Raw genomic sequence first — 17,670 nt, forward strand, 5'->3', positions numbered from 1 at the left:
GCAGAAAAATCTCTTTGTGAGACAGAACCTAATTGGAAAGAGGATACATGTATCAATTTAAACAGCAATTTTGGCTTTAAGACTATAATACTAGTTTTCTATTATTTTAGAGTGGTGCTAATCAACATTATGAGGTCACCTTATGAAAGAGATGTATTGACCTAAAAAAACAAAAAAGATAAATAAACTTTGGTAACATGCTATCAAGTTACTACAGGGACAAATTCAACAAAAACATAACTTGTACCCTCATAGTCTTTCATTATTTGTCATATTTATTTATCCCATCAGAGGTTTAGATCTAAATTAACTAATATTACACAAATAAAACAAAGGTACATTCAGTTTTGTATCTCAGAAGTAACAGGTAGTAATTGTCTACAGATGTTTTAGTGTTTGTTAGTTTGTGCCTACATTTTCTTTTACATAATTATTACCCTAGCAGCGTTAGCTTATTACCTTGATTTGACCTTAAGAGGCACAAAAAGCTACACATAAATGAATCTAGAAGCAAGATCCATTAACAAGCTCTACCATTTAATGCATATACCTATTTTTTTCTCAGGAATATTTATATAGTGTTATTTAGTTCATCAAAAGTGCGCTAAGGAGTAAACTGTAAAATATTCAGTTAAATCTTAAATAGACTGAAGGGAAAAGCTTCTCTTGAATCATAAGAAGTAGCTATTTGCGTTCATTTATCAAATATCAATTTGCTGGACCACAAAACACTTGAAGTATTTGAACATTAAACATTAAATTGACAAGTCTAGTTATTTAGGGTCCGTTTACGCGACACTGTTTCCAACTAAAGACATTTTGGCTGTTAATTTACATGACAATGGCGTTTTGGGGGCCTGAAAATGCAAACATTTGAAACAGGTTTCAAAGTTTTTGAAAACGATTCTATTATCATATTTGTGTAAACTACAAAAATGCGAATTTGTGAAAATGGTGATGTCATGTGCATTCATATTACGCGTTCAGTTTATAGGCATAGTGTTTCTTTACAAAGTGCCATCGCCCACTACTGGTCTGGCAGCATAATACAGCATTTTTTTATTGTTTCCGCGGATCTGTGTGAACGTGGATCATTTTGACAATGTTGTTGTCTGTACGTTAATTTTTTATTTTTTTCCCCCCATTTTTAGTACATCATTGTCATGTAAACATAGGCTACATGGGCTCTAAGAGCAACAAATTGCATTTCAATGACCTTGCAAACGTATTTTGCTTCATATTTCTCTCAGATTTTTGTGGAAGACCTGTATGTGCACTTTCAGCTCAATGTGTAATATTTTAGAACATCTCATTACACAGGACAAAACATGAATGAAGACTTTACACAAGGAGCAAGGCCTCTAAAAGTATAGAACATTACTTCCAATGAAGGTCAGTGACATATACAAACTTTTCAACTAGAAAAAATGTGTAAAAGACATTTCATTGGACCAGGTTAAACATACAGTATACTGAATGAATAGAGTTAACATAATAGTTACTTCATTAATTTGTTCCCCTTGATTTTCACTGCAACTAATCCAGCCTGCTGGATATTGAATTAGACCTTAACTTGATTCCAACCTGTAAAAACAACGATGTGATTATCTTATTAAAATGCAAGAACTGTCTTTTTTTTTTTTTTGCATGTTGACGCAGGGAGCATCAATGTCTCGTTGTCCTTTAGAAAACCGGCTGCATGCTACAAAACATAAAGCTTTTAAATAGCATCAAGTGCGAAGCTACGGATGACATCGACTGCTTGTGAGTCAAAGCCGCAGATGTCCAGCATGCCGCTGTCTTCAGGGTCAGCGATGGACAGTGAGTTGGCAATCATTCCACACACAATCAGTTTGGAAAATACACCACTTTTCTGAAAAAGAAAACACAAACACAAATAATTTTCTCTTTAAAATGAAGAATGACCATTACCAATATTAAGAAAACCATACAGAAGGACTGTCAATTCAATTTATTAAAATAATTAACTAATTAAATCACAAATTTTTCTGAAATTAATTGTAATTAATCGCACTTAAAAGGTGATTATAATTTTAAGGTGTCCCCTGAATGTGTCTGTGAAGTTTCAGCTCAAAATACCCCCTAGATTTTTTTTAATTACATTTTTTAACTGCCTATTTTGGGGCATCATTAACTATGCACCGATTCAGGCTGCAGCCCCTTTAAATCGTGCGCTCCCTGCCTTCCACCCAGCTCTCGACTGTTATACAGTGCATTTACAAAGTTCACACAGCTAATATAACCCTCAAATGGATCTTTACAAGATGTTCGTCATGCATACTGCATGCATGTGTCGGATCATGTAAGTATAGTATTTATTTGGGTGTTTACATTTGATTCTGAATGAGTTTGAGGCTATGCTCTGTGGCTAAAGCTAACATTACACACTGTTGGAGAGATTTATAAAGAATGAAATTGTTCAGTTTATTATGGAGTCAAATTAATGCCTTAAAGTTTTGCACAAAAATAAAGTTTTGCAAAACACAAAAAAGAATTGAGCTATAAAAAAATGTTTTGCAAACAAAAATAAAGAATTGCAAAGGAAAATAAAATATTGAGCGGAAAAAAAATAAGTTTTGCAAACAAAAATAATAAATTGCAAAATAAAATAAAGTAGTGCAAAAAAAAATATATAATCAATTACAAAAATCAATGACAGCTGTAATCCTATTTTATCTTTGCCACATATTTTTCATGCTCAAACCTACAAAATCATTTGTAACGCTCATTTTATTCTGCGTTTCAGTCAAGTGTGCGCTTACGATACCGGTTTTCTTTTGCGCTGCACTGTTCTGTGCGGATCTCTTTATGGCACTGGTTTGACGTGGGGGTGGAGTCAAGAAACGGGGGCACGCCCCCGCGAAATACATTGGAAGGGAACGTAATCGGCGACAGGTGAAATAATTCTTTGACATGGTGAAAAATAATGCATGTTTTGTTTTTGTTGGTTTGTTTAGCATATGTTGTCACCGATTACGACCCCCTCCAGTGCATTTCTTATAGTAATATGACCCGTTGCGCTCTGTCTCACTGCCTGTATCCACTTTTGTGTCCTTAAACATTCGTTTTTTGGGGTCGACTGTTTATAAAAACGTATTTCTGTTTTTTTTTTTTAGCTTGTTAGCAGTACACCTTGTCACACAGCAGCTTTTAGGCATTGTTCTGTTTATTGTAATGAGTCAGAAAAGACAAGAAGGCAGTCTCACGCAATACAAAGTCAATGGAGACGGTTGGATTGTTTGTCCCCCGGTGGGCGTGGTTTTCAGATTATAATAAATGCGCTCTGTCTCTATGCTTGATCTGATCTGGGTAGCGTTTCCCAAAAGCATCGTAAGCCTAAGTTGATCGTAGCTCCATTGGTTTCCAAAAGCTTATGATGCTTTTGGGAAACGCTGCCCTGTTCTGTTGCGATCTGCGTCTCCTGCCGATGACGTGTTTCGCGGGGGCGTGCCCCCGTTTCTTGACTCCACCCCCACGTCAAACCAGTGCCATAAAGAGATCCGCACAGAACAGTGCAGCGCAAAAGAAAACCGGTATCGTAAGCGCACGCTTGACTGAAACGCAGAATAAAATGAGCGTTGCAAATGATTTAGTAGGTTTGAGCATGAAAAATATGTGGCAAAGATAAAATAGGATTACAGCTGTCATTGATTTTTGTAATTGATTATATTTTTATTTTTGCACTACTTTATTTTATTTTGCAATTTATTATTTTTGTTTGCAAAACTTTTTTTTTTTCCGCTCAATATTTTATTTTCCTTTGCAATTCTTTATTTTTGTTTGCAAAACATTTTTTTATAGCTCAATTCTTTTTTGTGTTTTACAAAACTTTATTTTTGTGCAAAACTTTAAGGCATTAATTTGACTCCATAGTTTATGAATTATACAGACTGCAAGTGTTTAAAAATGAAAATAGCGACGGCTCTTGTCTCCGTGAATACAGTAATAAACGATGGTAACTTTAACCACATTTAACAATACATTAGCAACATGTTAACAAAACATTTAGAAAGACAATTCACAAATATCACTAAAAATATCATGATATCATGGATCATGTCAGTTATTATCGCTCCATCTGCCATTTTTCGCTATTGTCCTTGCTTGCTTACCTAGTCTGATGATTCAGCTGTGCACAGATCCAGACATTAATACTGCCTGCCCTTGTCTAATGCCTTGATCATGAGCTGGCATATGCAAATATTGGGGGCATACATATTAATGATCCCGACTGTTACGTAACAATCGGTGTTATGTTGAGATTCGCCTGTTTTTAAACAAATGAGATTTACATAAGAAGGAGGAAGCAATGGAGTTTGAAACTCAATGTATGTCATTTCCATGTACTGAACTCTTGTTATTCAACTATGCCAAGGCAAATTCAATTTTTGATTCTAGGGCACCTTTAACATCAAAGTTTTTAATATTTTTTTATATTGTAATATTTTCACATTGAATCTCTAAAATAATGTAGAAACAACATAATGACGGTATATTTTAAATATTTGTTTAATGGCATCTTTTTACCAAGAGCTATGAATGAAGGACTGTATCACTGATACCAAAACTGACACTGACTATTAAATGGATTTTTTTTTCTCAGTTTTAACCATTAATTATAGCCAGATTTACATTTCAGATTTGTACCTGCCCTATTGAAATGCATAAAAAAGTTTTTTTTTTTTTCAATGTCTGTGACCATGATGTAACCTTGTAAACAGTGCTTTAAGACTTTCAGGTAGGTCTAACAGGTAAATATACAGAAATCAAACACTGCATAAATTATAAATTGAAAACAGATTAATCCTTATTAAAGCTACAAGTTATTCAGTCAAAAGCAGAGAGTGATTTTATTTTTGTCTTTTGTACTTTGATTAACATTAATGACAGACAGCTACAGGTTTATTAGGCTGGTGTCACTGTCACTTTAAGATCGGACACATCCTATTTTCTCACAACTTTATGTTCATTTAAAGGATTAGTTCACTTTCAAATGAAAATTACCCCAAGCTTTACTCACCCTCAAGCCATCCTAGGTGTATATGACTTCATTCTTTCCGATGAACACAATCAGAGAAATATTAATAAATATCCTGACACATCTGAGCTTTATAATGGCAGTGAGCAGGATCAACAAACATGAGCTGAAGAAAGTGCCTTTCCTCCATCCACATCCATCCATCATAAACGTACTCCACATGGCTCCAGGAGGTTAATAAAGGTTAATAAGTAAAATACAGAAGCTAGATATTTTTGTTTCTTATTAAATATGGATTTAAAAAAAAAAAATGTTTTAAACAACTGCATCGCTTCACTTCAGAAAACCTTTATTAATCCCGTTTATGATGGATGGATGTGGATGGAGGCACTTTCTTCAGCTCATATTCGTTGAACCTGCTCACTGCCATTATAAGGCTCAGATGCATCAGGATATTTATTAATATTTCTCTGATTATGTTCATCAGAAAGAAGAAAGTCATATACACCTAGGATGGCTAGTTATTTTTTGTGGCTTGTTGCACTTGAATGGTTTAATAGCACTTGAATAATGATGAATGAATGCTAGCATGATCATATACTGTAGCGCAGCCAAAGGATGACAGAAAAAACAGATGCTGCGTTAATTGCGTTAAATATTTTTAATGGGTTAAACTGGGGGGAAAAAAATCAATCACAAATTTAACACGTTAACTTTGATTGCCCTAATTTAAAAATGTAATTATTACTTGATACATCAATTAATCTAATTGTAAACTAACTGTATACAGTTTGTGGGTCAGAAAGATTTTTTTTTAAAGAAATGAACACTTTTTCAGTAAGGATGCATCAAATTGATCTAAATTGACAGTAAAGACATTTACAATATTGCAAAAAAATTCAATTTTTTAGAAAAATGCTGTTCTTCTGAACTTTGAAATCTTGAAAAAAAAAAAAAAACTATCACAGTGTCCACAAAAAAATTAAGTAGGACAACTGTTTTCAACACTGATAATAATACAAATGTTTCTTGAGCATCAAATCATCATATCAGAATTATTTGTAAAAGGATCATGTGACACTGAAGACTGGACTAATGATGCTGAAAATTCAGCGTTGCATCACAGAAATAAATTACATTTTAAAATATAGTAAAATAGAAAACAGTTATTTTAAATTGTAATAATATTTCACAATATTACTGTTTTTACTGTATTTTTTATTAAATGCAGCTTTGAAGAGCATAAAAGACTTCGGTAACACTTTAGAATAAGGTTCATTTGTTAACATTAGTTATTGTATTAACTAACATAAACTAACAATGAGCAATTCATTTGCTACAGTATTTATTCATCTTTATTAAAATTAGTTAATAATAATAATAAAGTTCTTCATCAATTGTTTATGTTAGTTCACAGTGCATTAACTAATGTTAACAAATACAACTTTTGATTTTAATGTTTGAGTAAATGCTGAAATTAACATTAACTAAGATTAATAAATGCTGTATTGTTCATTCTTAATTCAAGTTAACTTAAGTAGTAAAAACCTTATTATAAATTGTTACAGAGTCTACTTTCAAAAACATTTTAAAAATCTTGCAGAACCCAAACTTTTGAATGGTTAGTGTATCAATAGCATGTATTTGATAAGATTGATCCAATAAATGAAGAAAAATTACTGGATAGACACTGTAAAATGTAGCTTGACAAGCCAGTATATTTCCATATTATCGAACATCAATCAATTTTTTTATTAATTACACTAAATTTGTGTTAAAATGACAGCCTTATTAAAACATATTACAGACATCAAAGAAAATAACAATCTAATAAGCTAAAAACACATTGCTTCTACATTTCCTTTCAAGTTGTACTCACTTGTCTATACGTCTTCAGTGTGTCTGCTGGATTTTTCCTCCCAAGGGTGTGATTATTAGTGAAAATGATGAAGATGTCCACAGTTTTCTCATTCTCTGAGGCCCAAATGATGGGTAAGGCACAGTCCGTACTGCCACCAGGAGTCTAGAAAGAAGTCACATATAAATTATGTTTACAGATGAAGTAGCTGTAATAACTTTATAGCATGAAATGTTTTCTCAAGATCTTCTTACCTGGATGAGCTGTGCTGCTACTTGCATAAGAGTCATATCAGAAGAGATAGTACAGGGAACAACACCTCCTTCAGAGAAAACAACAATCTGTGCGTTTAGCTCCGTTTGTGCAATTACCTGCAATTAAAATGAGAACCACTAAATATCTTCATAAGTTCATATTTTGTTATTTTTAGTTGATAGTTGATATTTTATACTTTTTTATAATAAAATGCCTTTTAGTATAATTGTAAAAATGTCTACCTTTGGGTTGTGGTTCACATGTCTTTTTTTTCTGTGAAATATTTACTGATTTTTATAAAGTAAACGTAACTTTTATATAATTTACTGGATTTACTGGACTGAAGCAACTAAGGTTTACTTGATTATCTATACATCATTTTTTTTTTAAATCATGTTAAAAAATGAGTATTAAATATGTCACGTCAGATTTGTTTATCTGTCAATCATAACTGTACTATATTACATTAAACTGTATGTTTTGCCCCCCACCATAAAAAATACAGAGCTTTAATCATAAAACTAAGCATATAAATATCTTACTGAAACATATTATTGGCAGATATAAAGTCAAAATTGATATTTATATGCAATTTTTGTCAGCTATACTGTTATAAAGATCTCATTTACTTTACAAGCTTTCAGATCTTACTTTTTGGCCATATAAATATCAGCAACTGCACCAAATTTGGGATTCTAAATAAAAGGTGTTTTTCCTCCTCGAGTATGATCTCCATATTCTCCTATTTCATATCAAATGAGCCATAAAAGCCTGATTGTATCAAATATGATATAAATTTTGCACATGCAAAATTTATCTTAAGATTTTTCTGACTATTATTTCACATGTCACATTCTTTTACAGGGTTAAAGGAAGTGGACTAGCATACATACAGCCTCAAAGATAACACAAATAAATTAAAAGTCACAAAAGTCTTGATTTAACTGGGTTTCTAAGTTCTTGGTTGGATATAATCAACATTTCACTATCTAAAATTTCTTTACACGATTCGCATATGAGAGCAATGCACCGGAGAGGCAATTCATCTATGTTTACCAGACTAGAGCGTCACATCAGAAAAGGAACATGCAAGGAATGTGAAATATGTGCGGGGCGGACCCCGACAGCCACACACACTTCCTCCAAGGACAAAATATTAGCTTAAAATATGTCTTCGGCTCTTCGCAGACTTTGCTGTGCTCCAGAACAGGATCTGAGTAAGTTTGCAGTGGTGTAGTCTTACCATGCACATTGCCGCTGCTACTGCCACAGTGCTGATGGAGCTGCCGTGAGTCACGCTACTCAAAGAAGAACTTACATCAACTGCCACCAAAAACCGTTTGCCTGTGGGCTCCACCATCTAGAGACATAAAGAGTCACAGGTTAACATCAGAATTTAAAAATTCTATACACTGTAAAAAATGACCGTGACCGTGAGTTTCCGTACTATATACGGTGAATAACTGTAATAGATCTAACGGTACATTTAATGTAATTTTATGGTAAAATACCGTTAAATTCAGTTTTTGGAAGTGAAAAATAACAATTCATTGTAAAAATTAGTGAAAAACCGTAAATTGACATTCCCACAATTCCCTGTGTGACACAACATTTGATATATTTTCATTGAAATAACTCTGTTTCTTCTTAGTTTTTCTCATTTTATTCTAATCAGTTATGTACGTTAGGGTTTTATGTTACATCTAATGTTGTTAAATTAATGTTTATTGCATTTTTAAAATTGCATGCATGTTATCATGATGGTGTTTAGTGTGTGTGTGTGAATGACACTGTGTGCACCTTCTATATGTTAGTGTTGTCCTTCTCAGCTTGTGGGAAATCTGCTTGTGATGAACTTTGATTCATCATGTGACTCTTATCACCACTGTGTTTGGTGACTGTCAGTGTATTATAAAGGTACAAAACAGATATTAGTACTTAATTAGGTTGGTAAATTAACATAATATCAGTTAATGAAATACGTTATCGTAAATTTAACAGATTTTTTTTTACGTTGCTACTGTATTTTTTACGGTAAAGTTCTGGCAACCACAGCTGCCGTTTTTTTACCGTAAATTTTACTGGCATTTTTTTTACAGTGTAGTATCTCAACATCAAATGTGTTACACAGCTTTCTTCAAGGTGTCATTTACTGAAATAGTTTTGCAGAAGGCGCAGTCCAGGGCTTGAACAATGTCTCCGTCCGGCTCCCATTTCAGTTTGCTACGCTTCCCATGTCCTCTCTTATAGTTTTCAGATGCCACAAGAATGTTGAACGGCTGTGTTTTTGCCTGAAATAACACACCCGTTAAAAATCAAAATGTAAAAATGTATATTATATTATTTTCAATTATTTGGACATTTTATATTTAATTTCAAATGTACGATTAGAGCTGCATGATTAATTGTTAATAGATCACAATCTCTATTCAAACTAGGGCTGACCGATATTCGCATTTCGTCAGTAAAGCCGGTTCCCTGATTACCGCTAAATCCGCATCACCTGCTTTCAAATGGAGCGGCATTTAATAGACAGAACCGTAGATCACTGACAAGCTATGCAATATCGCGTTCATTATCGAAGACGATTCATCTGCGATATGAACACGATATTGCGTAGCTTGTCAGTGATCTACGGCTCTGTCTATTAAATGCCGCTCCATTTGAAAGCAGGTGATGACGATTTAGCGGTAATCAGGGAACCGGCTTTGTGATATACCGCATACGCATGCGATATATCGATCAGCCCTAATTCAAACATCCATGAGATCTCATTCACACAAAATCACACCTGAACGTTCAAATCTGCATTGGTGCTGAGCCAGAGAAAGCAGTTATCATGTATAGGAAAACAGCTTCTTTTCAACCACACAGCACATTAGTTCTGTCTTACAATATTTAAGATCATTGCAAAATTAGTGAGATAAAAGTTTTAGCTCAGATATAAACACTGATGTGTACGGAAGCAATCAAAATACAGTAAATCACTTTTTGAAAGTAACTTGAAGCTTCAAATAAAGACTGTAATAATTACATCGCTACACCAGTAGCAACAAGCGACTGTTAAACACTGATTCATCCAGTAATGAAACAAGTTAAATATTTTTGAGTGAGTCATTGAATCATTCATTCAAGACAAATATTTAAAAAAATAATTTACATTAAAATAGACTGCAGCAATTAACATTTTGTCAGAATCTCTAGTAAATGTACATGCTATTTCATACGTGCTATAATCATGGGAGAATCGTGATCTGGTTTTAAACAAAAAATAGTGGTAACATTTTATAAGTATACAGTAATAAAGTACTTACAAATCATTAGTTTATAGTTAATTCATTGTTAACATATTAATAAGCTGTATACAAATAGTGAGTTATTCATTCATTGTCAATGTAATAAACACAATTAGTATTGTTTAATTAGCTCATAGTAAAGGAATTGTTCGTTGGTTATTAGGGGTGAAGAGTTCTCACTTTAGATTAGGACATGGAAAATGTGAAAATGTCATTAATTAAGTGCTTTAAACCAACCTTTATTAGACAATTGCATGCATATTCAGTGTTCCTTAAAATGTTAAAATGTTTACAAATACTTGAAGCATACACACAAGTCTAACACACACTAACAAAACATAACAAAACATTATCTAACTCTTTACATATGAGCTAATTAAACAATAATAATTTGACAATGACTGAAGAACTCACTAGTTGTATGTAGCCTACTAATATATTTAACAATGTAGAGACTACAATCTGTTAACTATCAATTAACTATTAACTAATAGCTTGCAAATGATTCGTAAGTACTCTATTACTATATACTTACCAAAATGGTGATACTCAATTAATCCAGAATGGTGCAGTTCTAGTATGATTGTCACTAAATTAGACATTGATCATATTATTTGTCATTATTTTTATTATTACTACAAAATAACAAAGCATCATTTCTTTTAAAGAAAGATAATACTTTCTCAGCAAACCATAACAGAAAATTAAGTTTGTGATTATAAAACAATAAATATATTATTACTATAATGTTCATATTTAATGTGATGAACTACACCTGTTGTTACTCTGTTAGGACACCTGTGTGAACTTGAGGAGAACTGACTTCATACATCCACTAAAAATCACCAAAACACCAGTTTATTAAAAGTCACTGGAAAATGGCTCTGAAAAGTTAGTTATGATAAAAGATTTGTTTGTGGGTGCCACGTAGATAGTTTGATATTTTTGCTTATATAATGCAATGACATTCATGATTGTAAGAGCCCCAAAACTACAAATAGAATAAATAAGAAAAAACTGAACTGAGGAGCTACTGACTTAAAATGATGTTGTTGTTGTAAACTGACCTTTTTCAGGGCAGTCTCATCCTGAATCCTTTCACAAACAGCTGCAACATCCGGACTTCCTGGTGCCAGAACATTGTCTGCTGTCAACTTACCCAAATGCTTCAATAAAACAACCACTGGCATTTCTTTTAGCAATGCTTTCCATACCTGAAAAGGACAGGTATGGATCATCTTTAGTTTTAGTTTATCTTTATTACTTTATACTTTGAATTTCTATGCTCAAACTAGGGCTGTCACAACCAGTGTTGGAGGTTATGTAATCAGATTACTTTTTTCAAGTAACTAGTAAAGTAATGAATTATTTTTAAATTTCTAACAAAATAATTGAGTTACTTTTTAAAATAAGTAACTTCTTTGCTTTTCCATTTCCATTGACAGCTCTCCTGTCCCCATGTTGAGAGAAATCGTGAGTGCGGAGGCATTGTGTGTGAACATGATGCTTATTGTAGTTCTAGACTAAATATGAACATGCATTTACTCATCTCACTTGGCCAAAAACACATTCAGTATTCCTCAAAATGAATAAAAAAAGTGAAAAGCAAACTCTGAATATTTTGCAAACCTGCAATAACTAAATATGTTAAATAACAAAAATATACTTTATGCATTTATTCTCATTTTATTTGTGTGGTTTTTCTTTTATTGCTGAAGTGTTGTGTTGAACTTTCTTCTCCTGCATCCTATTCTTCTGCAATCCCGAAAAGCAGCCCAGTTAAAAGGTTTGTTTGAGCTGCGCCCTCTACTGTACAGGCTTGAATGTGCATTTCCTTCAGCCTGAGCCTTATTCTTTTCACTTTTGGTGTGAAAGGGCCTTTACATAACACAATATTGTAATGCATTACTTTTAAAAGTAACTTTCTCCAACACTGGTCACTAAAATTTTGACTCACAATACTTGATACCCATTTCAAAACCACTGCATATATTTAATAGCAACTAACATAAATAAAGTTAAATGTGGTTCAGACCTCTTTGGACTTCAGATGGTTGGTCAGAACCTGCTCTTTTTCCAGCCTCTGCTCCTCAATAAGATGAACCAACTCCTGTTCATCAGTCGAGTGTTTGGCTTTCTCCACAGCTTCCAGATATGCAAAAACCTTCTGCAGATCCTCAGAGATATCTTTATCACCATATGCTTCCTGAACCCCTTTCCATCCTTTTGTGATGTATTTGCAAACAAGTGCAACAGCTGCAGAGAACAAGAACACACACTTATCTTTAATCATGTGACTTTTGACACACTATAAAACATTTATTTCGGACTATAAATCCTTTTTTTTTTTACAGCTGATGTAAAAAAGCTGATAAATGCAAAAAAAAAAAAATCTGTGATCAGTTATTACTACAACCTACATTTAATACTAATAAACAATATTAATTGTTGAGCTCATTTTGATAATAATAATAATAATAATATGACTCAGAATCAATTAAAACTATTTAATCTAAATTACATGACATGATATGAAAATACCATTTTTATCACATTTTTTATTACTTATAATTTAAAAAAAACAGTATTTATTTATAACATAACACAACCATTTTAAATATTGTATAACGTATTTTGATCGATTTGTATTATTATTTTGATTATTCTATTATTTACATATTTATTTTATCTATATATTACAAAAGTCGAAATCATTGAACAGACATTACAAAAATGGTTTATTTCTATAAGATTAAACATAAGCCTATCGCTGCAAACTATTTTGCAAGCACTCACTGGCATTGGTTGGCTTCATGTGGGACAGTCTGAGAAGGTCCTGGTGGGACCAGCCTGCCCTGTGTTTGCACTTGGTCACGGCCTGCGCCAGGCTCATTCCGTCCTGGCTGTTGTACCAATCAGTCACGGCCCTCCGCAGAGCCCGGCCCCACATCCCAGAGCCCTTTTTCAGCTCTTTCTTATACTGCACAAATGTGAAAAGCTGCACAGGCGCTCGACACAGTTCCTTCAGGGCCCCTAAGGAGGCTTTCCTGGTCTTGCAGTCTGCATGCTGCGAGCAGACAGCCAGGGCAAAGAGGCTGGGGTTGGGCCGGACAGCGCGGCCCTCCAGATTCAAGCGTCTGACCTCCTCCACCACCTCACAGCCTCGTCCCCCCTCGATGAACTGCATCAGGGACAGGGCGTTCTCTATACCCAGAGGATACTCTTTAGTGCTGTATGTGGCGCTCTCAGAGCCGTAACAGAGGAAGCGCCGCAGACACACAGCTGAGGTGACTGATCTGTCCGATGAGTTCAGCACCTGTTCATTAACAACTGACAGTTGTTCTGGAAGAGATGCTGGATCCATAATTAACCGTCCTTCAGTCCTAAAGACAGATCACAGTGGTTAACATTAAACTATGAGCACAGAACATCAACACTGACTCTAAGTATAGACACGTGATTTGTTTTGTGCAAACACACAAGAATACTTTTTAAGAAAATACCGTGTTACGTGAATATGGTATGTTTGTGTGTGTTTGTGTGTGTGTGTGTGTGTGTGTGTGTGTGTGTGTGTGTGTGTGTGTGTGTGTGTGTGTGTGTGTGTGTCTATAACGGCAATGTGTGAATGCCTAGGGAATATATAGAATGCCTGAAGTTTGTAGGCAAATTATGAAATGGTTTATATTTCACACATTTCCTAGGCATTCTATACAATGCCAAAGGGCCAGCCGGCTTGTCATTCTGTGTAATACCTAGGTAATGTTTAGAATGCCTAGGAAAAATATGCAACATAATCACAAAAGACAGACATTTGCCTACAAACTTGACGCATTCTATATATTCCCTAGGCATTCTGTACAATGCTTTTCACACATTGCCGGTAACACCGGTACATATACAATCACGTTTTTACTTGTTTTGTTGACCTTTGAAGTCAACAAAAGGATAAAACACCTGTAAGTACACTTCACTGTAGCTTTTAACATTTTAATAAACCACTGTCCATATTTAAAGGCTCAGTTATTTAAACCGTGTGAGACTGTGCGCATCATTTTTGTTTTGTCAGCTTTATGAGGCTCAGATCACTAGCGGCTTTAATCCTGTTAGCCAGTTAGCCAGGGCGAGGAAAGCCTCCCCAAAATACACTTATCCAGCCAATAAAGTTGAGATTGCACCGCTCCATCACACCCACACTACATCACTGATCAACAACATGAAGACCACAACCTTTAAAGCAGACACACATGATGGAGAAGGGAGGGGTAGACGGATATCAGTTAGCCCGATGCTACATACATCACTCTCTGATCGCTCACAAACTCTTTTTCTGCATGAATAACATCTCAAAATCCAGCTGAAAAACTTTTAACAAGTCCAAAAGCTCTCTACCTGCTGTTATCCTCAGCCAAAGTCTCTAGATCTTCCCGAGAGTTACAGCTCCTCCCTTAAAAATCAGATTCAAGGAAGAATAGAAGAGCGAAGATTCCTGACTGAGCTCCACACAATGGCCGTGTCTCAAACCCTAGTGATCTTTCTAGCTAGACATCATTTGCGGGTATTAGGACGCGATCTGCGTGAGTGAGTGAGTAAAATTTTGTGCTATCATATCGAGACTCGGAACGCGCCTATTAATGCCTTAAAACGCTGTCTATGTAGGCCGCTAGGTTTTGAAACACAACGTTCCAACCACCAGTAGGAAAATAATTTTTTTTTCTGTTTGTCCAAAGATAATAGCGATATATATATATATATATATATATATATATATATATATATATATATATATATATATATATATATATATATTTTTTTTTTTTTTTTTTTTTTTACATGGAAAATGTTTTATTGGCAAACAGTTTGCGCATGGTAGAATCATAACAAAAAATCTCAATTTTTTTTTTTTTTTATTTGTCTACAAAAAGAAACTTATGCTTCTAAAATACTTTTTAGGATGTTTTTTTTCTAAGCATGGAACATCATTCCTGTCGCATTTATTTGTACATTTTAAATATCTCAACAATAGGCTAGTATACGGTCTGTTTTTAAAAAAATAATAAAATAATTTAATGTAAATAATAAAATAATAATATTTAATTCTTTAAAGCCCATGGCATTTTATAAACTATGAAACTTGAAAATGAAATATTTCTATGCACTTGTCTGAGATTTGCTTTCTTTTCAATGATTTCCATTTATGAATGTGAAATAAATACGTAAAACAAAATCAGACTTGTACTCACCCTAATACATTGCAAAAGAATCACCTGAATGATTGTAATATTGTGACGTCTTTTAATGTTTTTATTTCTGTTAAAAGGGTTAACTTCATTTCTTTTATTTTCTTCACTGCATAAAGTTAACATTTTATACTTTTTGATTTAAATATATTAAAAGCAACATTAATGCAATATGGCGCTTTTAATTTCGCAAATGAAACAATTCATCACGGCTGGAGCTGCTTTTTATTTCTATGATGAAAAGACTGTACAATAAATACTTAGGCTATATACGAACACTGCAGAGTGATAAAGACAATTCAGCTCAGCAGGGGGAAAAAAGTAAAATAACCAGTAAAATTCAGCAGACAAGAAACTGCATTAACAGAAACGATTGCTGACTGAACGCTGTCGTCACTAGAGGGCGCCACTCTGCAGCTTTTCTATCGATTTTCATTAAAAACGGGATGTTCTGCAAGGTAACCAGCCATCTTTATTTATTTTTAGTTATTTTTCACTATAATTAATAAAGTAAAAAAAATAACATTTTATATTACTGCTTTCCTATCTCCTAAACAAGTCTGTTAAGTCCATAGACATGGTTCAGTCTGCTTATATAGACATAGCAGAAACTCGAGTGCGTGCAGACAAATGAACAAAGTCAAACAGGACAACCAACGAATCAAAATGAGTAGAATGAATGGCTAATGCTGGAGTAGAATTTAATAGTCCTGTACTGGGTTTAGTAAAAGGTCAACTGAAGGACACATAAGGGATGGCACCCGTGAATATTAATTAGGTTGGACTGACGTTGCTTAGTAACCTTCCTTGAGTGTCCACTCACGTAAGCTAATTAATATTCATGAGCAAGACCGCAGCACATTATGATTCGTACATTCAGTTTCTTGATGAAATTTGTACATTTGAGAACTTCACCGATCAAATCCTCATGTATCAGAGCCTGCTCTAATAGGCAAATGGAAATTCATCATATACAGGCTCTGTCTTAGTAATAATTACTCTGAAACTTCTTTACATTTATTTTGGCATTGCATTGACTTGGCTAGTTGTTGGTAAATCCACAGCTTTTTTTTAATGTGGTGTGAAAATGCATTGTTTGGCTTCACAAATTAGGTACATAAGAAAAAAAATGTTTGTATCAAATATTGGATACATTACATACACATGAATGTAAAATTAGCCCACATTTATATTTTACTGTAAGACCAGACCGCTTTAGACCATATTAGAGACTGGTTAAATAAAACAACAACATTTTTTATAATGTTGTATGATAATTGGCACAAAAAACCCAACAAAAAACATAGTTTCATATAAAGATGACGTCTTCGACCACTTTATATCTACTGTGTGACTTTAAATGGACACTGAAGCAGTCCAATCGGTCCAATCATACCAAGAAGAGGAAATGCCGAGTCGTAAGCTCCGCCCTCTTCGACTTCCTTCTGTTTCCCTTCTACCGGGCTGCATTTCTCTGGGTAGCAGCACTGACTTGCTTCGCAGAGCGCCACCCATCTCCCGTATTTAAAGTCCTGTCTCCGCTCACCTTTGCATTTGGAAGCGCATCCTTTCATTCAGCAGCAGCTCAAGCATCTCAGTAGCCGGAACCGTGGGATTTGCAGGGCAATGATCTCACCGGAGCTTAATTTTAATTTATTTACGAGTGACCTTTCACTTTACCTCAAAAACCAAGTTAAAGTCGGGCTATTTGGCTCTGGGGTTGGACTATCAGTAGTGCTCGGATTCGGCGCCGCTTATGCCTGCTACTACCTGCTCTCTGTTGCCAAGGTAAAGTGACTGTACATTCGGAGTCTTATAGCGTTCACATTCATTTATAAATGAATGGCCTGATTCGGATGCTCGTGCACGTGATTGGGTCATACTTGCAGCGGTTGACAGGGCCAATCAGTGCCCGAGAAATGCTGACTAATGATGTCAAAATGCAAGGTGCTGTATTACGTCATTTTAGCCCTGTCAATATTGTCTTCACTCAATCCGTATGATGTAGTCCTATACGCGTGCATA

At 34.4% G+C, this 17,670-nt stretch overlaps 2 protein-coding genes across 4 annotated transcripts in view; one reads left to right on the top strand and one right to left on the bottom strand.

Annotated features, from left to right (window-relative positions):
- ro60 (Ro60, Y RNA binding protein) overlaps positions 1-17,670 on the bottom strand; it is a 23,151-nt gene continuing 5,481 nt past the window's right edge. Inside the window, exons 1-9 of one of the 3 annotated variants that reach the window (XM_067362806.1) lie at positions 14,798-14,897; positions 13,205-13,791; positions 12,444-12,664; positions 11,476-11,622; positions 9,266-9,403; positions 8,356-8,472; positions 7,112-7,228; positions 6,879-7,022; positions 1-1,873 (exon numbers count right to left, since the gene is read on the bottom strand). In XM_067362806.1, the coding sequence (XP_067218907.1) occupies positions 1,721-1,873; positions 6,879-7,022; positions 7,112-7,228; positions 8,356-8,472; positions 9,266-9,403; positions 11,476-11,622; positions 12,444-12,664; positions 13,205-13,772 (1,605 nt within the window). In that variant the 5' untranslated portion in view covers positions 13,773-13,791; positions 14,798-14,897 and the 3' untranslated portion in view covers positions 1-1,720. Of the gene's footprint in view, positions 1,874-6,878; positions 7,023-7,111; positions 7,229-8,355; positions 8,473-9,265; positions 9,404-11,475; positions 11,623-12,443; positions 12,665-13,204; positions 13,792-14,635; positions 14,759-14,797; positions 14,898-17,670 lie in introns of those variants that run through there. The other 2 variants (XM_067362807.1, XM_067362808.1) reach the window with 2 other exon arrangements.
- Positions 17,137-17,670, top strand: part of abhd3 (abhydrolase domain containing 3, phospholipase) — a 23,208-nt gene continuing 22,674 nt past the window's right edge. Inside the window, exon 1 of the mRNA XM_067362809.1 lies at positions 17,137-17,433. Within this exon, the coding sequence (XP_067218910.1) occupies positions 17,272-17,433 (162 nt within the window). The 5' untranslated portion in view covers positions 17,137-17,271. The remainder of the gene's footprint in view (positions 17,434-17,670) is intronic.

This window comes from Chanodichthys erythropterus, chromosome 16 (assembly GCF_024489055.1).
Source record: "Chanodichthys erythropterus isolate Z2021 chromosome 16, ASM2448905v1, whole genome shotgun sequence".
In the NCBI taxonomy this organism is placed as follows: domain Eukaryota; kingdom Metazoa; phylum Chordata; class Actinopteri; order Cypriniformes; family Xenocyprididae; genus Chanodichthys; species Chanodichthys erythropterus.